Raw genomic sequence first — 23505 nt, 5'->3', positions numbered from 1 at the left:
TATTCACATCACTTTACCTAGAGTCTTAAGAAACCTCAGAATCCCTTTCAGGTTTGTTAGAGTTGTATGCAAAACTCTGACTTGACTGTTTAAATAACGTATTCTATGCCCAGTATTTTGCATTTTGAAATAATAAATCCACATAATAATTATTTAGCTTGAGGCACATTTTATGACTAAATCCAAACATAAGCATGATATAATAAATACTTTTCCCCCCTTGTAAGATCTGAGGGAAAGTTTTAGGGCATAGTTTTATATGGATACGTTTCTGCTTCCATATGAAATAGGATGCAATACAAACCAACGTTGTTAGAACAACCACTATACTTGTCTTTTATTGAAACAAATATTGAAGAACGCGTTAAAATGTAAAGAAATTCCCTCTAGAAAACCTAAAGGTCATTTTTCTAAAAAAAGATTTTAAATAAATTATTTAAAAGTTCCCCAAATTGTGTGCAATTGATAAATCTAATAATGGTATAATTTTTTACTTTGAATTCAATGTAAATATGACTCAGATATTAGTTACACAATATGAATCAAGCACCGTATATTGTACGCCCACTAAAGGCAAAGATTCAAAAAGTATTTAATGTCCATAATATTAAAATTTAAGCACAATTTTGAATAGTGATGATGTAGCTGAGATGGCACTTCTGCTCAAACTCTATTTTTAATCATTTATCTCTTATTTGAAAGAAGTATTTTGGGCTGCAAATTTCTTGTTCTTGGCTAAAAGTCCAAAGGAAATTGTCTTGGAAAATTCTGTAATATTTTGCTACATTATTCTTCTAATGCACGAGCATTAGAAGAGTTTTTTTCCATTAATTAAGACATCTGTAAATTTATTTATTTTCAAAACAGAAGCTTGTTTTAAATTTTCAGATTTGGTGAATTCTTGTAAGATGACTAATGTCTCTGGCATGAACAAAATTTATCTTCAAGCCTGAAAAGAGCTGCTTGTAACACAAAGGGTGTTTGGAGCAGTTCCATTTGCTTCAGTGGAGCTATGTCAAATTATACCAACTGGGGGTCTGGCCCAAGATCAAAATTAATCTTCTTTTGTAACTAAGCTATCCAAGTAAAAAGCAGCCGTATATTGTGAACCACAAGGCTACACTACACACACCTTAAGTGGATCAACTGACTTCACAGCAACTACAAGCATGTAGTTCAAATGATATGCATCATCCAAACCCATTGATGACCTTCATTTGATTTTCCTGTGTTATGTCCAGTGTATCTGAAGGAATTAAGCAATCCTCTCTGGACAAATAAGAAAATGTTAAATGTACTCTGGAAGAAGTTGGCTCTAGACCACCTTAGGCTGAAGAATGCTTCGATAGTGGGGAAGTGGAGGTGAAAAACAAGGAGAAAATTTGGGGGCAGGTAGACCTTTGAGGTTCAGACAGATGTACGGATACCATTTCTCCCATTTTCCTGCAATACAGAGGGGAGTAGGAGCGAAAATGTTATTTTGTTATCTGAAGTATATGAGTGATGACACTGGGCTAGATTAATCCATGCTAATGGAAAGAGGGGTAAAATATAGCAAAGCCCGCCCCCATGAATTAGAAGTAGAACTGCATCAAACAGCCTCACTCAGGGTTTCTGCCAGATTAGGGAAGTTTTAAGTTGTGATGGATACTTTGTAGGAACCCTGCTGCAGGAAGCAGCTTAAGGGATATGCTAGATCTGCACGTCACATAGCCACCATAGTCACAAACGCCTTCCTCATTAGCCTGCACCACCCACTTTTTGGGTTGTGATGGACACATCTGTACTCTCTAGCAGAAGGGATGATGCAGTGGGAGAAAAGAGGTGGCAAGACTTTCCACCTCCAGAATCTACTCTGAAAAAAGCTTGAGAGGACAGCTGAATCCAAGTCACTATCTCCGAGTAACCAACTACAGTTTGATATCCGCATTAATGTCTTCAAAGCCATAATAAATCTGACCATGCTTACCATTATAATGTATGTTTGATCATCTCAAGGGTTTGATCATTTCAAATTTTATTTCAAATGGAAAAAGTACAAACCTGGATTTCTATGTGGCGAGGATTATCAATAAACTTTTCTATCAATAGTCGATCATCACCAAAACTTGAAGCAGCTTCTTGAGATGAAAATCTAAAGCCTTCCCTTTAAAAAAAAAAAAAAAAAACACAAAAAAAAGCCAGGCTGACAATAAAGAAAATTAATCCTTTTACGGCCTGATTCAGTTTCCACTTAAGTTAGTAGGAGTTTTGGTATTCACTTAAATCAGGCTACCATCAGTTAATGTACATATCACCAAAAAGACAAGATTCTCTAAGTGTACATTCATTTTTTTAAACAGAATGCAAAAATAAGAGCTTTCTTGGATACTTTCTTGGAAAGTAAAAATTCATTAATTTCCCCCTCAAAGAACAAAGGGAACTCTGAAGAGTTTAAACGTTTGAGCATTTTTAAGACAATTGGACAACTTTGCACAAGTTACATATTTTCCATGAGAAAAAAAATGGTAGAATTCCAAAAACAATTATGTAATAAATAATTTACATCTTGGATGGGTCCACCATTAATTTATAAGAATTGCAGTATATGAATAACAACAACGGCAGAGCCAAAGGTTAGTTATACAAAAATTAAATGAAAGGACAAATCTTGGATGCTGTACTATGTAAATTCAGCTGTTCCTCACTTTACTAAATGCACAGTTTTTTTTAAAACGCAATACTTAGCCATATTCATAAGTTTTTTCCTAATGTATGGTAGAACTCAACCTTACTTTGCATGCGCCAAGCCCCTTAGTATGACTTCCCCTCCTGCCTTTATTTACTTACTCCTATATAACAATTTAATTTTTCATTTTTTTTTTATTACTGAGATACTGAACCTGTTGGTTTCACTTTTCCTGATAGAGCAGTTACTACTGTGGGACATGACTACTGAAATACAAATTTAAGTACAATTTCCACTGGGTAAAGTTTACACATGGTGAATAGGACCCAAAAGGCTGCATGGTGGACTCTGCAACCCCTTCACGCAGCAGAAAGAGGTTCTGTGCTGGCCCCAGAGACAGGCCACTTCACCGGGAAGGTGAGGGGAGAACCACTGTATCTTTACCTGCAGGAATGCAGTCATCCTAACACCACACATAGGAGGTGCAGAGTGGTAGCAGTCACGGAAGGGCTGTGATGCAGTCCTCGTCACTTACCTATTAGTTGGAGGTAGCTGTGAATTTCTTCTCTCCCAAACCCAGTTCAGTGTCCTAAACAAAGCCTACCTGACAGGTTTTTGTAGGATGAATGCATGTGGCCCTTTTTTGAGTATTATATTTAAAAGGTACCTCTATCATCCTCTTAAACACACACATTTAGATAATGGTTGTTTTATAATTTAAAGAGACTGGAATTTGTTTAGCACTCAGTTGTTCCCTTTGGCCAGTTTTATTTTTTAACCTCAAAACATTAAATGTATTTATTCAAGAGTAAGATGAACTTCAGCGTATTCATGTCCTGTACAACAAAGTTATACCACTTGTATAGAAGTAGACACCACTCTAGCTGATCTGACTAAAAAAGTTAAACAAAAATGGTGCAAAATATAGACACACAGACACCGATACATCTATATTTATCAAAACAAATTCTGAACAATTTTAAGTATTAAATCAATGGATTTGCTTTTGTAAACATTATATCAGACAGCATTATGCACAATTGATTGACAACTTTATTTTTGCTTCACTGAAGCATGTGCTAATTAACAATCCAGACTGCAATGCTTGTTAAAAAGAAAATCAATATGCCTAATTACCTCATCTATACGTCTGTAAAACCTAAAAATACACGATTGTCTTAATTAGGTATTTTGACCTTATTTACACACTTGTGTTTTCTAAGCCTATGTTTGTGTCCATAAATAGAATGAAGAATATTAATAAAAGAATGAATTTCATTCATTTTAAAGGGGAATACAAGACCAAGTCAGATTACACAGGCTAGGCAGAGAGATAATGTCTGGATGTAAGCCCTACAAAGATATGTATTTCAAGCTTCATGCTTCCCTTTGAATCAGTACTGAAGCAGTGGCCTAGGGACCCAAAGCATTAGGAAATACTGTCTTATATCCTTGCCATGGCTGCGGAGCACACTGTCAGCTCAGGATAGGGTGGTGAAAAGGTGGCCTCTGCACTCCTCCAATTCTGGTTGAGCTGTGTCAGAGACAGGTTCTCCAGGAATGCTGTATGTAGGGCTTCTTTAATGTCTTTTTCCCACCTAGGCTACACTTCTTGGCAAGAAATATGCATTCAATAAAAACAGAACCCACAACAAGTTTTCTTGCTGTTGGCTGAATTGAAATGGAATGATCTGGGAGCACCGCATGCCCACAAAGCTCAGCCTCATTACAGTTACAAAAACCACCTTCTTTGGGCAGAAACATATAGGGCAGAGGTGGGTAAACCCATGGGCCACATCCAGCCCTCGGGACCGTCCTGCCCGGCCCTTGAGCTCCCGGCAAGGGAGGTTAGCCCCCAGTCCCTCCCTTGCTGTCCCCTCTCCCTCGCAGCCTCAGTTCGGTGTGCCGCCAGCGTTCTGGGTGATGGGGCTGTGAGCTCCTGCCAGAAAGGGCAGCTTCAAGAGCCACCAGCCTGCCCTGGTGCTCTAGACTGTGCGGCAGCATGGCTGGCTCCGGCCAGGTGGTGCAGCTGCCAGTCCTGGTGCTCTGAGTGGCATGGTAAGGGGGCGGTGGGGTTGGATATGAGGCAGGGAGGTCTGGGGGGCAGTCAGGAGACAGGAAGCAGGGGGCAGTTGGGACGGAGGTCGGGGGGGGTCAGGGGATGGGAACAGGGGGGTTGGATAGGCATGGGAGTCCCAGGGGGCCTGTCAGTGGGCGGGGGGCGTTGGATGGGGGCAGGGCAGGGGACATGGAGCAAGGGGCATTGGGGTCAGGGAACAAGGAGTAGGAGGGGTTGGATGGGTCAGGGATTCTGAGGGGGGCAGTCAGAGGGCGGGGGCGAATAGGGGGCGGATAGGGGGCAGGGGCCAGGCTGTTTGGGGAGGCACAACCTTCCCTACCTGGCCCTTCATACAGTTTCGGAACCCGGATGTGGCCCTCAGGCCAAAAAGTTTGCCCACCCCAATATAGGGTAAGTAGGAGACTTGGGACATAATGTGACATTACAATATCCGATACTGGGGCCAACCAAATACCAATTAATGGGGGAAAAAATAAAATTCCAGTGCTGGCATTGCATAGACACTTTCTGTCCAGTTCTGCGTTCTTGTGAAACCTAGCTCTAAAAACAGCTGTTTGAGTATCACCAATACAACAGAATCCCTTTAAAACTGTGACTGTTAAGTACAATGCTTAATGTTAATCAAAATATAAATACCTTACAAACAATTAGTTTTAAAGTAAACAAAAACTAAACAAAAACAAACAATGCTTTAGCTTGAGTCAAAATTTCTTTTAAATGATTTGAGAAAACTGTTGTCTATAGTCACAACACTTTTACTATATAAATGGCTGACTTCTTGTTTATAAAAAGACACAGTCAAAGTCCTAGAATCACAAATTAAATACCTGGGGATTTGATTCCTCCTCTCCACCACCCCCACCCCGTAAAATGGAATTTCACAAATTCAATGAGCTCTCTCTATTCGCTTTTAATATTCTATCAAATAACTCATATCCAATCTATTTACAACGTCCTTGATTACAGCATGAAAAAAATCTCTTTGGTGAATCAGTGTTGTGTTAATTTTCTTAACTGAATGTAATCTGATTTTTAAAAAAAAAGAAACAGAATTACAAAATTAGAGGATGTAGTCAATGGAGCACAGGAAGTCACCAATAACTTTGTCTGCCATAGTCCCCTTTTCTACCAAACTACCCAGCAACAACAATCACAGACAGCTTTATGACTTTGCCTACCCAAGAAAGGAGACAAAAGATCTGTCTATCAAGGCAGGTATACAAGCACCAACCTATTCTCTTCTTTTACAGTGAGACTTCCAGTGCAGAGTAATAGATAAGATCAGAGACAAAACTCCAAGTGATGCTCTTCGAGGAGAGGTGGGAGAAGAAAAGACTATGACAAATAGAATTACTGACAAATAATTTTCTCTTACATGTCCTTCTTCTCCCATGCTGCTGGACAGCAGCAATTGAAAACAACCAATGTTGCGAACAGTAAACCAGAAAGGTGGGCTTACCTTCCAAAGGCACTTGAAGCACCTAATAGATATCAGCTGCAAAGACAGATTTAACTGGTAATGAGGAGTTGAGGAGATGACTAGGAGGGCATCTCAATTTTCAGAAGCAGATGCTTCTGCACTGAAAGCTCACAAGATTGCCATGCCTCTTAGAGAATAGCATTTAACAATACTGAATATAGCCTTCTGACATAGTTGAAGGCTAATGGGATACAATGTTTAATTCACCTAGACACTGTGGTCTTAGTGGCCTTCTTGTTACAATCTTCGAAACAGATAAACTGTAAACTTTTCCAAAACTGAGTACGAGTTATGTAAGATTTCAGAGATCTAAGGAGAGCGCGACATTGCCTTTACTACAACAAGATTGGGACACAACTTAGGTAAACAATAGGCTCACCATCATGAAATTTCAAACTCATCTCAGGAATGTACTTGGGGCAGTTGTTAAACTGACAATAAGAAAAAATCACTGAGCATAATTTACCATTCTAAAGACTGTCATAACTACAGCTGAAAATAACTTGAAAAAGCAGTTTCTATCTATCTAATGTATTCACAGTTTCAAGGATCTGTCATCCAAAAGTCTGAATAGTTCTGTAATCTCCTGGAAAACTCAGGATAAATCCCACTGCAGAACTGTTGCCTGGTATAAAGATAGAGAAATTGTGGTCCCATAAAAGGTAGAGCTCACACAAAGAGCTAAGATGACTAACATATGACCAGAAAGAGCACTGACTGAGACTTTTCTTGAAATCATCTCGAGTCCGAGGGAAAGGGAGAGACAACATGCTGGAGGGAACAAGACTGCATGTCCAACCTCTTTCAGAACACCAATTCCAATGGTGAGGGGAGCATAATTCCAATCCAAGCAAGGGTGAGAAAGGATGGCTGCATCCTGCTGAGAGATGCATGCAATTTGTAACCACCTTGGAGAAGCCTTCAGATACATACCTCCACAGCTTAATCTCTATGCTGTCAGTACAAGATTTTCTGGGTTGGAGAATAGTGGTCTATATGCATGTAGGCCACAGCCCGCTGCTTGCCACATCTTGCAAGGGCCTAGTGCTGATGGAGAGGGGCCTAAGACTGGAAAACAAAAGCTCCAAAAGGTTGATGCGGAGAAATCATTCTTGGGGATGAAGGAAGACCAGAGACCTTGGACTTCCAAGGTTCACTCCCTAACTGCAAAAAATTCATGTATACCACTACAAAGGTTGCCAAGAGATAATAACTACCTAGCAGTCTGTTCCAAACATACACCTAAAGCGGGAAATTGAATGAGAGATACATTTTGTCCATGGAAGTCAGTAATGCTGACAGAGACCTTGAGGTAACAGCAGACAGCAAAGTAGAGGAATCACAGTATGAGTCTACAACGTATCATGAGTTTGCAACAGGAAATTAGTCCAATGTAATTTTCGACTGTTTATACAGAGAAATTCATCACGATGCAAAGAGGTAATAGTCACTCCATACAGCTCTGCTATAATTCGTCATTCTAAACGCCTCCATTACCACAAAGATATTCATAGCTTAGCGAGAGTTTAGAAAAAAGCAATTAAAATGGTGAGAGAGCTGACGGGATGACATATGAAGATAAGATGATCAGTAAAGCAGAGATTAATAGGAGACTTGATAACTTTCCAAAAGTATGGAGAGTATAAATACTAGTGAGAGAAAAGAATTATTAAGGGTGCTAGAATGAGGTATAACTAGGAATAATGGGATAAAATTAAGAATGAAAAATTTTCTGCCTAAATTTTCCTAAGAGTGAGATCTGTAGGACTGAATAATAAAAGCCCAAGGGATATGCTGAAAGTCTCATCACTTAAGACCTTCAAAAAGTACACAGGATGAAGCACTAGTAATTATGCAACAAGGGAATAATCTTCCAATAGCAAGGAGTGAAGTAGTTCAAATAGGTCTTTTCTATGTTCAATTTCTCTAATTCTGGGAATCATAATCCATGGTCTTTAATCTTAATTCTTTAAACAAAATATTGTGCATCCCCTGTTTTGAAAATAGATTACAAACTGTGCATCAAATAGTCTATATTCTGAAAATCCAGTAAGTGTTTTTTAAGCAAAGTTACTTAAAATTAATTTAGAATTTATGGAACGTGTCATGTTCATAGCACTCAGAACTAGATCCACAGGGCAAAAGCAATATAAGTTTGCTGGTCTACCAACATATTTCAAAACTGTTCTAAGGGTACTGTCTCTATAGTTGAGAAGGTAGTTCAGTCTTCATGTTCATTCAGTCTTTGGCCTCTCTGCTGAGAATGCCAACATTAGAAATTAGCATCTTTTTAAAAATTGAAACTGGATTGAGACCACAAATTCATCCCACAGGATACCAGCAACTAATCAGATGGCAATTGTTTGTCACTACCAACCTGGGCTGCATTCAGAACAAGAAGCTCAAGGTGAGAAAAGCAAAATGCTATCCTTTCTGCTGGAGCCACCCACTTCAAATTTCAACGTCAATAGGCTTCATGTGATTAGACCCAAAAATTATTCTCTTGTTGCTACACAAAATGGAAAAATACTTTACTATATTTCTTAGACCATATAATGAGTGTGTAGAAAAATCTTTCACAACCTTTCAATGTTACACATCATCAATGTTGACTGTTAAAGATTATATGGAAGTGTTGTTCTATTAATATTTCTACTTCTCCAAATCAGTGTTCCTATTCTAAATATTTTCCCCTCACTCTTAATCTCAGTTTACCTTTCTGTAACAGACAGCAAAATATTTAGCCAACTTTAGTTAAAATTTAGGCTTCACTGCTGCCTAGTTGCAAATTGTAAAATGAGGATTTCCTCTTGATTAGATGGGTAGTGCAAAAATAGTTTATCTGTAAATGACTTTTTTTTCCTTAGTGACTATGTTCTTTTTCGTACCATTTTTTACACTTTTTGTGTGGTAAGGAAACTTTGCAAAGACAGGATAAATGTAACAAGTAGCAAAATGACCATCTGGGAGACAGAGTCCCGGGTACACAGTAACAAACACTGAATGGTATTCCAGTGGTTTTTCCATAAACAAGGCAAATATCACTAGCTGTTGGTCCTAAAGCAGTGTCATTAAGATAAACAAAAATCACATGCCTGATTGGATTCTGTTGACATCACTCATCTGCATCAAAGAGCTTTCTGACTATCCCACTTCTTACCTGTACTGCTTTAAAACCTCTTAACAATCATGGTTTAGTACTGCATTTCATTTTTTTTTTAAGTTACTCATTTTGTGAAATTTCTTTTGACGATATCTGAACAAAAACAGAAGTGAATACCTTTTGATTTAGTACAACAGAAGTACGTGTTGACTGTACAAGATGAAGGGAGTAATTCTGATTTCTAAAGCAATAGGAGCAAAGCATCCTTGTAAGTATGAAGTGTGTTATCCTAGATCCTCATTCTAAGATGCTATACTTCATTTCCTATTTAGATTAGAACATAAAGAAGCTTCAGGAAGTGAAGAATACAAATAAGATTGTTTTCTTTATATGTAAAATTTGTTTAAATTGGCTATTCATTTTGCTTATTTTCTTCCAGCTTTTAGAACCGATACTTCATTCAATTTTTTAACACATGGCACAGTAGTTCATTAAGTTCATTCTGGATTAAGTTTAGAAGTGTGTGTGCAACAAGAGTGATGTAGTGGTGGGAGTCTGCTATAGACCACCGGACCAGGGGGATGAGGTGGATGAGGCTTTCTTCCGGCAGCTCACGGAAGCTACTAGATCGCATGCCCTGATTCTCATGGGTGACTTTAATTTTCCTGATATCTGCTGGGAGAGCAATACAGCGGTGCATAGACAATCCAGGAAGTTTTTGGAAAGCGTAGGAGACAATTTCCTGGCGCAAGTGCTAGAGGAGCCAACTAGGGGGGGCGCTTTTCTTGACCTGCTGCTCACAAACCGGGTAGAATTAGTGGGGGAAGCAAAAGTGGATGGGAATCTGGGAGGCAGTGACCATGAGTTGGTTGAGTTCAGGATCCTGACGCAGGGAAGAAAGGTAAGCAGCAGGATAAGGACCCTGGACTTCAGGAAAGCAGACTTCGACTCCCTCAGGGAACGGATGGCCAGGATCCCCTGGGGGACTAACTTGAATGGGAAAGGAGTCCAGGAGAGCTGGCTGTATTTCAAGGAATCCCTGTTGAGGTTACAGGGACAAACCATCCCGATGAGTCGAAAGAATAGTAAATATGGCAGGCGACCAGCTTGGCTTAACGGTGAAATCCTAGCGGATCTTAAACATAAAAAAGAAGCTTACAAGAAGTGGAAGGTTGGACATATGACCAGGGAAGAGTATAAAAATATTGCTCGGGCATGTAGAAATGTTATCAGGAGGGCCAAATCGCACCTGGAGCTGCAGCTAGCCAGAGATGTCAAGAGTAACAAGAAGGGTTTCTTCAGGTATGTTGGCAACAAGAAGAAAGCCAAGGAATGTGTGGGCCCCTTACTGAATGAGGGAGGCAACCTAGTGACAGAGGATGTGGAAAAAGCTAATGTACTCAATGCTTTTTTTGCCTCTGTTTTCACTAACAAGGTCAGCTCTCAGACTGCTGCGCTGGGCATCACAAAACGCGGAAGAGATGGCCAGCCCTCTGTGGAGATAGAGGCGGTTAGGGACTATTTAGAAAAGCTGGACGTGCACAAGTCCATGGGGCCGGACGAGTTGCATCCGAGAGTGCTGAAGGAATTGGCGGCTGTGATTGCAGAGCCACTGGCCATTATCTTTGAAAACTCGTGGCGAACCGGGGAAGTCCCGGATGACTGGAAAAAGGCTAATGTAGTGCCAATCTTTAAAAAAGGGAAGAAGGAAGATCCTGGGAACTACAGGCCAGTCAGCCTCACCTCAGTCCCTGGAAAAATCATGGAGCAGGTCCTCAAAGAATCAATCCTGAAGCACTTGCATGAGAGGAAAGTGATCAGGAACAGCCAGCATGGATTCACCAAGGGAAGGTCATGCCTGACTAATCTAATCGCCTTTTATGATGAGATTACTGGTTCTGTGGATGAAGGGAAAGCAGTGGATGTATTGTTTCTTGACTTTAGCAAAGCTTTTGACACGGTCTCCCATAGTATTCTTGTCACCAAGTTAAGGAAGTATGGGCTGGATGAATGCACTATAAGGTGGGTAGAAAGCTGGCTAGATTGTCGGGCTCAACGGGTAGTGATCAATGGCTCCATGTCTAGTTGGCAGCCGGTATCAAGTGGAGTGCCCCAAGGGTCGGTCCTGGGGCCGGTTTTATTCAATATCTTCATAAATGATCTGGAGGATGGTGTGGATTGCACTCTCAGCAAATTTGCGGATGATACTAAACTGGGAGGAGTGGTAGATACGCTGGAGGGGAGGGATAGGATACAGAAGGACCTAGACCAATTGGAAGATTGGGCCAAAAGGAATCTGATGAGGTTCAATAAGGATAAGTGCAGGGTCCTGCACTTAGGACGGAAGAACCCAATGCACAGCTACAGACTAGGGACCGAATGGCTAGGCAGCTGTTCTGCGGAAAAGGACCTAGGGGTGACAGTGGACAAGAAGCTGGATATGAGTCAGCAGTGTGCCCTTGTTGCCAAGAAGGCCAATGGCATTTTGGGATGTATAAGTAGGGGCATAGCGAGCAGATCGAGGGATGTGATCGTTCCCCTCTATTCGACATTGGTGAGGCCTCATCTGGAGTACTGTGTCCAGTTTTGGGCCCCACACTTCAAGAAGGATGTGGATAAATTGGAGAGAGTCCAGCGAAGGGCAACAAAAATGATTAGGGGACTGGAACACATGAGTTATGAGGAGAGGCTGAGGGAGCTGGGATTGTTTAGCCTGCAGAAGAGAAGAATGAGGGGGGATTTGATAGCTGCTTTCAACTACCTGAAAGGGGGTTCCAAAGAGGATGGCTCTAGACTGTTCTCAATGGTAGCAGATGACAGAACGAGGAGTAATGGTCTCAAGTTGCAGTGGGGGAGGTTTAGATTGGATATTAGGAAAAACTTTTTCACTAAGAGGGTGGTGAAACACTGGAATGCGTTACCTAGGGAGGTGGTAGAATCTCCTTCCTTAGAGGTTTTTAAGGTCAGGCTTGACAAAGCCCTGGCTGGGATTATTTAACTGGGAATTGGTCCTGCTTTGAGCAGGGGGTTGGACTAGATGACCTTCTGGGGTCCCTTCCAACCCTGATATTCTATGATTCTATGATTAAAGATGAACTTATCAAGTAAAATTAAACTGAGTTAATTACAGATGTATGTTTGTCATAAACATAGAGCTACGGGTAGCATAAAATCCTTCCTTTACCTGTAAAGGGTTAAGCTCAAATAAGCTGGTTGGCACCTGACCAAAAGGACCAATAAGGGAAGAAGATACACCTCTATCCCAATATAACACGGTCCGCGGGAGCCAAAAAATCTTACTGCGTTATTTGTGAAACCGTATTCTATCGAACTTGCTTTGGCCCCCCTGCTCCTTGTCCCCTGACCGCCCCTCCTCCAGAGACCCCCCCGTCCTTTGTCACCCCCAAGATCCCACCCCCACCCAACCCCCCTGCTCCCTGTCCCCTGACTGCCCCGACCCCTATTCACACCCCTACCCCCAGACAGGCACTCACCAGCAGCAGCGGGAAGCGGAGCAATGTGGCCCCAGCTGCTCTGCTCAGCTTCCCATCACCGGTGAGTGCAGGGAGGTTGAGGAAAGGACGCCCCCCCCCACTCACCGGCAGCGAGAAGCGGAGCGCCACGGCTGGGAGCTGGTGGAATGGAGTGGGCTGGGGCCGGGCTGCTCCACTTCCGCCGCTGCCAGTGAGTGCAGAGTGGGGGGGGAGGAGAATCCCTTCCCCCAAACCCCCTCCCCCAAGCGACACGACTGGGGCCGGGATGAGGGAAGTGGAGCAGGCTGCTCCCAGCCCCCCACTATTCACCCAGGACACTCTGGGCCTGCAGGGCCCCCAAAAGTGCCCCCCCACAGCTCCTGCCTCCCAGACCCTGCTTTACCGCGTTGTATGCGAACCTACGTTATATTGGATCACGCTATATCGGCGTACAGGCGTACTTTTAAATCTGTGGGAGAAGGTTTTTGTTTGTGCTCTTTTTGTGTTCTCTCCAGGACAGAGAGGGACCAGGGCAGGAAAAATACATCTCCTAAAGCCATATCTGAAATAAGCATCTAAGATTACAAATTGTAAGTAATAGCAAGGAAATGCATTAGGTTATCTTTTATTTTAGCTTGTGAATTTTCCCTATGCTAAGAGGGAGGTTTATTCCTGTTTTTTGTAACTTTGAAGTTTTGCCGAGAGGGGAATCCTTTAAATCTTATTACCCTGTAAAATTACCTTCCATCCTGATTTTACAGAGGTGCTTCTATTACTTTTTTCTTTATAACAAAGTTCTGTTTTTAAGAATCTGATTGGGTTTTTAGTGTCCTAAAAACCCAAGGGTCTCGTCTGTGCTCACCTTGGTTACTCTCAAGCCTCCCCAGGAAAGGGGGTGAAGAGGCTTGCAGGGATATTTTGGGGAAACAGGAACTCCAGGTGTTCCTTTTCCTATATCTTTATCTAACTCACTTGGTGGTGGCAGCGATACTGTCCAAGGACAAGGAAGAATTTGTGCCTTGGGGAAGTTTTTAACCTAAGCTGGTAGAAATAAGCTTACGGGGTCTTTCATGCGGGTCCCCACATCGGTACCCCAGAGTTCAGAGTGGGGAGGGAACCCGGACATATGTGTTGGATTTTCCTAGCCCTCGTGTGGGCAGCATTCAATTTAGAAATAAATCATGAAAAAAATGTACCTAAACTTAGATAATTTTTCCCACTGAAAAAGTCTTCTGACAATTTCTAGTGCACTGAAGACAATTCCTAGTACACCCATAATGCATCATTCTGTGACATCACTAATATGATAAGTTGCAACTGGTCTCCTGATTATTAGGTCACAGAAAAATGCATTCTGAAATATCTTCAGTGAACTCAAAAATGCTATAAAAGGCTCAGTATTTTGTGGGAAGACCTATTACAAAAAACTGAAAACTTTTTGTGTGTGTGTTGAATATACTTACTCTCTCTTCTTCACACACACAAGCACCAGTTTACTGGAGATTAATTAATTACATGATTTTGTGCTAAAATATTAGTTACGGCCCAGATCCTGAAAACACTCACAAACGTGTTTCCGTACATTAGTAGTCAGTCCCATTGAATTTAAGAGGACTAATTACATGAATAAATGTTTGCAAGACCGGGGCATAACGGTTTACCTTACTTAATATACTGACAATTCATATAACAATAAATTCAAAGATGTATAATATAAATATTATTTGCAACATAGATTTATAAAATAAATCAAGCCACAGTTGAAAGGCGGTTGGAAGACAATTTTTTTCTTATTCCAGTAAGTTGTAAACTCTTTGTAATGCTTGCAAAGGCAGATTTGTACAGAAAAAAATATATATTAAAAAAAATAAAGAAACCACCCGTGTATCGTGCACACTTTCTACAAATGGGATAAAAGCAGAAACTATCTAATTTCTCCATTTCACATTTGGTATCTGTTTAATTGTCAGTTCACAGTGGTTTAATGGAACTTTGGTAACTGCAGTATTCATCAAGGCTAGTTTTTTGGACAGCATCTCACCTGGTCTGTTCATCACTCCAAGCGATTCTCATGCCTTTCCCACCACCACCTGCTGAGGCCTTGATCATGACAGGGTAGCCTAACATTGGGGAACAATTAGACAGAATTTCAAACTTTGATCAGTTGCTCATATGAACATGACAACTGACCACATGTCCAATAATGTAGCAGACAACAACTGGTTTATTAAAAAAGGTTTGTTTGGCGAGAGAAGAGATTTTTTTTTCCTTTTTGAGACTATATTGTCAATACAGTACATTTGTGATGCCATGAGAAAGTGGTTTTCTCTATTTCATTTAATACCCCCAAAATACTGAGTAAACAGAGTCCCCGAGTGGCAAAGTGGTTTATGAGAAAAGGTATGTTTGTCATTTCTGACTTAACTTTACTCTTCTAACAAATTTTGTTACCTTTCTTCTGTTGAAATACAGCGGACCCTTGCTAGAGCGTGCATCACTAGAGCGCGGATTCGCATATAGTGCAGTTGCAGCGATGGATCCCAAATTTAAACACTTAAATTGGGATCCATGGTAACGCTGCCCCTGCTATAATGTGGTACCGCGCATGGATCCCGAACCCCATGTTCTAGCAAGGGTCCAGTGTAAGTATTTTCACTGATGAAGATAAAACATACATACTTTACTAGCAGAAATAGACAGGAGGTGTTTCTATGCTATTGGTCAAAATGGCCAGCAACTTATGTATTCAAAGGCCTTGGCCAATAGTGCAGTACATTTATTTGACATCACAAAAGAGCCGTGCTGCACTCACATTAGAACAAGTGAATAAAAAATACTAACAATTATATACCAATAGAAGGTAACAGAAGTAATTTCCCAAAACTGATGTGATACAAATATTAAATTAAAAAACAAAATCTAACACCCCTGCTCAGACTGAGTAGTATTTTACTCCCAGAGTAAGGTTAACTTATTATGAATTTTTCAATTTGGCTGTAAAAGTTTTCTGAATGTTAAAAAGAAAGAGAGAGAAAGAAATTAGTACATGTAGCATAACTATTTGGGATTACAATTACTTTCCAGAGGTCATTTCTTAATTGCATTGATTAATCTGCCTCTCTCTCACACTAATCTGGGGGACATTTGGTAGTTAAGGATCAGATTGGAATAGCTTCTAAGATAGTCTGATATTTTCAAAGATAGGAAAAAATCCACAACCATGTGTGTGTCACAGGGCTGCAGGTATAGTTTATGAGGATGCTAATTAGAGCAAACTCTAACCCTGCTGACTTGTCTTGGCACTAAAACCATGATCTGTCCTTGCAAAATGAAGATTTGTTTCTATGCATGACTGCTTTGGAAAGCTCACTATTTAAGAGATTTGGGGATGATAGTGAATATTTGGATACATGTCAAAATAGGGACATCCAAATCAACCACGTTAACAAATTTCACTGTAGTTTTTACTGTTTACTTATTTAGCTCTATGAATTGTGAATAGTTTTACCCCTCACTTTCAAACAGTTCACGTCTATTTAATTTCAAAGGGATTCAAGGGAAGGCCGGTAAAAATAATTGTATTTGAAAAAACTTACACATAAAGAGAAATTGGGAAGACTTGAGTTTTCTTCCTTTGAAAGGAGGTGAATAAAAGTGGAGATGATAAAACCATACAAATTAATGAAGGGTCTAGGGAAGGCAGATTGGAAGTTTCTGAACTTTCCTGCCTCATAAAAAAAAATAAATAGGACACTCAATTAAACTGAGGTGGCAAATTCAAAATGGATAAAAGAAAATACTTTCCAAAAGTATAATTTAACTGTGGAACTCCTTGCCACAGAACATCAGTGAGGCCAAAAATTCAGCAAGATTCAAAAAGGGATTAGACATTTTTATGGCTGGAAAGAATATCCACCAGAGTTATCATTGTTAAGTCTAAAAAACGATATTGGAAGGGATATAAAACCTCATTTTAAAACCTTATACTTCAGGCCTTTAGCTAATATCTAACTATTAGAGATTAGATGAGCCCTATTGTGGGGAGCAGATTACCCTACATCTGCCTACTGTGGATTTCTTACTCCATTCTCTGAAACATCTGGTGCTGACCACGGTCAGAGACCGCATATTGGACAAGATGGAGCATGGGTCTAATCCAGTACAATTATGATGTTTCAATCTAATATTAAAAATAAAAATTCATATTATGTGCTCCATAGTAACACCACTTGAAGCTTGAAAAAGTTCATCTTCTTACCAATAACGCTAATCATTTGAGCCTGGTATAACACATTATGTTATTCAACTGAATAACTCATTGATTTTACTCATACAGTCATTATAAAAATAATTATAATTTTGCTGACATTCACTTCTGGGGGGAAATAAGGTACACTGTTTATATATTATAAAACACATAAATCACATTTTTCAACCAAGTTTGCTAAACTGGGTTACTTAACAAAAAATGTACAGGAGGCTTGTTATTGGTATGACCCGTTGAGTTTTGCAGCACTTTACTGCTGCTTTTTGGTAATTTTATGTGTATTGATTTCATATTAGCTGTACATGTACATAAGGTGGCAAATCAAGACTATACATAGTCCCAGTAAGTGTAAAAAAACCAGCACACATTTTATAAAGAAAGAGTTTCAGTATACACATACAACTTTCCATGGTAAGGGAGAAAATTTCTGCAGTCAACTCTTTTTATGCCTTCCGAGAGAGCATTTTTATTAGATAGTTATCACACTTCGGCTTTGTCTGCATTTGGAAAAATGACAAAACGCAGCAATGGTTTCTCCCTATCCTCTCTCAGCTGGTATTGAAAACAATTTAAGTCATAGACCAAACAGAACAGTATTGACAAACCCAGATAATAGACCCATGTTTGACTTCTGTGTTAGAACATGATTCAAACAGGTCTCCCATTGAAATATTTTCTCACAGTTTGGCCAGATAGAGAACTGCCTATTCCCTACTGTTACAACAAGGTTCAAAAGCAATATTTGAGAGGTATGCTGAAATGAGGATGGCAAAAAATGATGGGGAGAAAAGGGCATCCAAACTTTTTCAAATTTCAAGAAAATCTGTATGTGAATTTTGAGCAGAGGTTGAGTCCTATTTTATGTGAATTCATCAACCATTGCCTTAGACATATGGCCCTTGAAATTTAAATTAGAAATGATTCAAGTGTAAAGACAGCAAACATTAAAAATAATATAGAATAAAATAGGGCCAACATTTTCAAAATTGTGTGTTTAAGATTAGTTTCCTAAATACATAAGCAAAAAAAAAAAAATAGCCTGCTTTCAAAGATGCTAAGCACACTAGCTGCCTTCCACTTTAACAGAATTTGTTGGGTGTTTAGCTTTTCTGAAAAACCAGAGAACTTTCATGTGTGTGTCTACATATGGCCTTAAGAATGATCATACTGGCCTTGGGTCAAGGAGAGAGCTGATGTCCCAGGGGGCCCTTTTGTTATTTGGCAAACCTGAGAGGCCTGCCAGTCCTGCTATATAGAAGATGAGGATCCCTTGGCTGGGTTTAGGAGGTTTTGTGTATCTGCTGGGGGAAAGACGCTGAGGGCATTAATTATCATTATCCTAGTCAATTTTGCATTGATGGCCTGCACCTCTCAGACATTGGCTACAGTCTCAATAACTGAATTAACATGGATTAAAGATTGGCTGGATTTTTTATTGTTGCTAAATTCAAAACTCAAAGCTAATAGCATTTACGGTAGTATGTTCTGGCAGCAAGGATTAGATTAATCTCCCAGGTAGGGGTAAATTATTTGAGCAGGGTTCAGTCTTCTCTTTCCCACAGATTAAGCACCAATTTACCTTCCGCTGCCTAAATTTGGATTCATGAGTTTACCCAACTCTTGGTGCAAAGTTTGGTGCTTTTCCTGGTGCATTAGAATTCACGGGATTGTACACCTGTCTGGGTCTTGGAAATATACAAGCCTTTTTGCCTAATTTAAACGGAGTCTGGTAGACTTTTGATGCTGTATAAAATAAGTAATATTGTCATCATTAAGTTGGTCTGTTCTCTCTTTACACAGTTAAGCATATTCAGTATTTGAGTATCAAAAGGGGTCAGCAAGGGCTTGCGATGGTTCCCTATTGCTGTTACTTCCCAGTTTTCATCATTGCCAGCACATCTTATCAGGTATTATTTTATTAAATTATTTTTATAAAGTAGTAGCCTCTGGACCATAAACTATCTGTCCAGCAATATCAGAGTCTGTTTTCAGTATCTATTTTAAGCAACATTAATCATCAGCCAGCTATAAGTGAACTGAAACATGACAATAGCATGTTTTCCAGCTACTTTGTTTTATACTGGCTTTGGTTCTTGTTTTTTTTTTTTTTTTCACTAGCATGGCAAGATACCAAGTGAAACTTACTAGATCCTGATCATGCTTCAAAGATCAGGACTCTAGTAAGTTTCAATTTGCGACTTACAGTTTGAATAGATGGAACAGCCAGAAGATTACCCAAAAAAAGAAAATCCTTGCTGGTTTCACATCACTGCCTGTATGTCACACAGAACAGAACTCTTCAGAATGGAGCAGTAGGAGCAGAGAGAAGAGTAAAGCAAAAATGGACCACAACAACAAAAAAAGAAGGGAAAAGGAAGACTGACAACCCATCAGAAGTGATGGGAGAGGAGAATTAAAAATACTGTAAAAATGGTAAAGGAGTAGAGCTAGTGAGATTATATATTGCAGAAAGGACAATGGGAGAAGTAAAGCTCACACAGAAAAGTATGGGGAGAGGGAACACGCAAACAATAAGAGGAAAGAAGAGATGACATAGAACATATCCTAATTTTTGGGGAGTAGGGTAGGAATGGCAGGGTGAAGGAAACAAAGAGAACACTACACCAATTAAAGGGGGGAAGAAACAAATTCAGCTCACTTATAATTGGACAACAAAATGTATTTTTCTTTCCTTTAAGCTATATTTATAATGATAACCTTGTCTTAGACAGTTACAGGCAGTACCACATAGAACATTGATGATGCATGCTACACAGCCAGTATTGCTAATGAACAGCCAGTCAGAATGCACCATTAAGAAGCAGAAAGTGAAATCAGCAGAGGGCATTACTTGGAATGCTAAAATCATTGATTATGCATTCCAACTGACATCAGAACAATTTTTTCTTTACAATAACTATCTCAAAGACATTCTTAGAAAAGCAAGACTGTTTGGATGAACACAGTTAAAGGTAACCTGAAAATATTGTAAATAAATTCCAGGTGCCCCAAACAGCAAAAGGGTACAGGTGCATTACACACATTCGAGATTCCGGTTGTATCCTGTTTTCTCGTTTTAGGTCCCCTAATAACACAGATCACTAGCTCACACTCTGATATGATGCACCCCACTTAACCGTGCTGAGAACTATACATCACCTTAGAAACCTCAGTGAAGTCCAACTATTTGAGCTGGTGGAGGAAACATGAAAAGTGGCTTTTTTTCTTTCAATATACAGCATGATTCGGCAAACTTTTTAAACATAATTTTTAAAACTAGCCAGAGACAAAGAAAAAAAATGCTACCTGCATAACTCCCTATAACTGTCTCCAATGCCCATCAAGGTTAACAGGTTGAAGTGATACCATCAGCCTATTGGGACAATCATATCAGAAAAAGGAACAGGTCACGAGGACATCAGGGGGCCAAAAATGAAAAATAAGTGAGAATAAGTTTTACAAGTCATGTGGAATGCACCGCTGCCCCTTGCTATTTGTGTCACTCAAAATACTCAGTTAATTTACAAAAACACTTGTAGATAGCCTTTTAGATCAGTGGTTACAAATCCCACAAAAACAAAACTGCAAGTCAAAATATACAAATGAAGCTGAAAAGATGTATTTAATTAATTTTTTTAAAAGGGTTCCATGCTATAAAACAGCAATTTTATTTAACAACTTGTCCTACTAAAATTTTAGCATGGCTAGCAACCTTGTCTTCCTTTCATTTCTGCTTGAATGACAGTGAGTGATAAGTCTTTAGACTTGAAATTAGATGAAGGTTTCTAACCATCAGAGGAGTGAAGTTCTGGAACAGCCTTCCAAGGGAAGCAGTGGGGGCAAAAGACTATCTGGTTTCAAGATTAAACTCGATAAGTTTATGGAGGAGATGGTATGATGAGATAAAGATCAATTAATTGCCAAAATCATGTTAACGATTCATGGTAAATAAGCCCAATGGCCTGTGATGGGATGTTAGATGGGGTGGGATCTGAGTTACTACAGAGAATTCTTTCCTGGGTATCTGGCTCGTGAATCTTGCCCACATGCTCAGGGTTCAGCTGATCACCATATTTGGAGTCAGGAAGAAATTTTCCTCCAGGGCAGATTGGAAGAGGCCCTGGGGGGTTTTCGCCTTCCTCTGCAGCATGTGGCATGGGTCACTTGCTGGAGGATACTCTGCACCTTGAAGTCTTTAGACCACGATTTGAGGACTTCAATAGCTCAGGCATAGGTGAGAGGTTTCTTGCAGGAGTGGGTGGGTGAGATTCTGTGGCCTGAATTGTGCAGGAGGTCGGACTAGATGATCATAATGGTTCCTTCTGACCTTAATATCTATGAATCACCTGATCTCACAACAGTGACGTAAAAGCTAGCCAAAAAAAATGCTGAATTTAATTTTGCCATCCTAATTTACAACTTGTCTACACCTGAGATTTTGGTGCAGTTAAACTAGTGCAATATAGCTGCATCAGTGAAAATTCTCAGTGGGAATGCACAGTACTGGTATAAAAGTGTTTTTCGGCCCCACAAATTATCCCAGTTTTAAACCAGTCTAAGGTGTGACAACACTAGTCACCTTTTGCACTGGTGAAGTACATGCATCCATAGTAGGGGTTCATGTTGGAGTAGCTACACTGTTAAAAAACAAAAACAAAAACAAAAAACAGCCAAGAAACCCTCTTTAAGCGACAAATCCTTAGACTCATAAAACAAACATAATCAGAGAGCCCATCCAGGCTGTCGCCTCCACAAAACACTTTACAGCAGTGGTTTTCAATCTTTTCTCATTTGCAGACCCCTAAAAAATTGCAAATGGTGGTACAGACTGTTTTAGAACTCTTAGGCACAGTCTGCGGACCCCCCGGGATCCCCGGACCACAGGTTGGAAACCATGGCTTTACAGTACTAGGACCGAATTCAGGAAAGCACTTCAGCAAGCACGTGCATAGATATTTTCCTGAATAAGAAGCTTTCCTAAATGAGGATCGAAGGTGTCTATCACACATTACACTTGGCCTTAGCTAAAATAAGAGTCCCAGGTAGGTTTTTGTTTGCTTTTTCCCATTCTATAATGTATTTAGAAGCAGAATAGTGATTTGATTTTAGCGTGGTATAGCAGAAAAGTTGGTGACCCAGACTGTATTCATGCCAGCTGTGGTTCAAATAACGATGAAGAATGAAGAGCATAAGCATCATTCTGTCAGCCTCCCTATAAAGAGAAATGTACCATGCCTAACACCTTATGCAAAAAGGATATCATATTTAATTTCATGAATACTTTAAAATAAATTCCTTTTTAAACTAACCAGTGATCACTGTGTCTTGTATCCTGTCTGCAACTCATTCATGTACTCAGTCTTTAAAGCTCAGTTTGTAAAGCTAAAATGTGATGATTTAAGAGATAGGGCATTAAGGCAATGGGGAACTTAAAAACCATTAAAACATTATTTGTTCTATAGGGATTACTTATTACACATTCAATTTAGTCAACCATGTCTGCTGAGAGGCACACAAATCCCACCATAGCTAATTTAAGAACTTACCAATTTCCCTTGCAATCCTGACAGCTTCATCTGCATCCTGTAAAAGCAGGAAATGAGACCTAACATTAATCCCATCAGCCATTGCACTATGTCCTTAGGGCAGTCATATATTGCACTACTGTCTCCTCTGATTCATTTAATGTTTGATTTTACAACCTTCTGACCCTTTTCAGTAAGAGGAATGTAAAATTAATACCATAAGTGGAATGTAAATTCTACCTCATCATTATTATACTGAGAAACTCAAAGCGGGAAGCAATCAGCTGACAGGAAGCACTCCCAGAATCTCAAAATGATTTTGTGCAGTTCAAGGAATTTAAATGGTAGAATTTAGAAGTTTACAATCAATAATGGATCATAAATCAGATCATTAAAGCTTGTCCATTCCCAGCTTGTTTCTGTCCTCAGTTGTTTGTGTGTCATGTTTTTCCAGATGCTGTCAGCAGGGGGAGTGGATTCTCTATTGTTTGGATAAGATTCAGATTCAGAATGAATCTTACAGAACTTCTTTAAGAACTAAATCTTGCAGTCCTTATTCAGGCAAAATTCACATCAACTTCAGTTTTGCAGTTTTTAGCCTCATGACAAATGCTTTAATGTAACTTGTTAGGGTTTTGAACTGTGGTCTGAAATGCATAAATTCAAATAATGGTTTCCATGATGATCAAAAACAGTTTGTAAGATACTATTAATTAGCAAAGTTCTTTTGTTGTCACCATCTATATTGCATCAGCTGACTCATACTATGGAAAGGAAAGTATCAGGGGGTAGCCGTGTTAGTCTGTATCCACAACATGGAGTGGGGGGGGGAGGGGGCAAAGAAAGGAATAGTGTAATGGAGTGTGTGTGAGAGGGAAGCCGGGGAAGTAAAATGATTCTCCCAAGGTA

At 39.8% G+C, this 23505-nt stretch overlaps 1 protein-coding gene across 1 annotated transcript in view; it reads right to left on the bottom strand.

Moving 5' to 3' along the window:
• Window positions 1-23505, bottom strand: part of PCCA (propionyl-CoA carboxylase subunit alpha) — a 394113-nt gene that overhangs the window by 247230 nt on the left and 123378 nt on the right. The window contains exons 8-10 of the mRNA XM_084616704.1: window positions 22618-22654; window positions 14846-14924; window positions 2044-2146 (exon numbers count right to left, since the gene is read on the bottom strand). Coding sequence (XP_084472830.1) covers window positions 2044-2146; window positions 14846-14924; window positions 22618-22654 — 219 coding nt within the window. The remainder of the gene's footprint in view (window positions 1-2043; window positions 2147-14845; window positions 14925-22617; window positions 22655-23505) is intronic.

The sequence above is a fragment of the Lepidochelys olivacea genome (assembly GCF_965140295.1).
Source record: "Lepidochelys olivacea isolate rLepOli2 genome assembly, chromosome: 1".
NCBI lineage: Eukaryota > Metazoa > Chordata > Testudines > Cheloniidae > Lepidochelys > Lepidochelys olivacea.
Note: the sequence above shows the minus strand (reverse complement) of the source record. Positions and strands in the feature narration are given on the sequence as shown.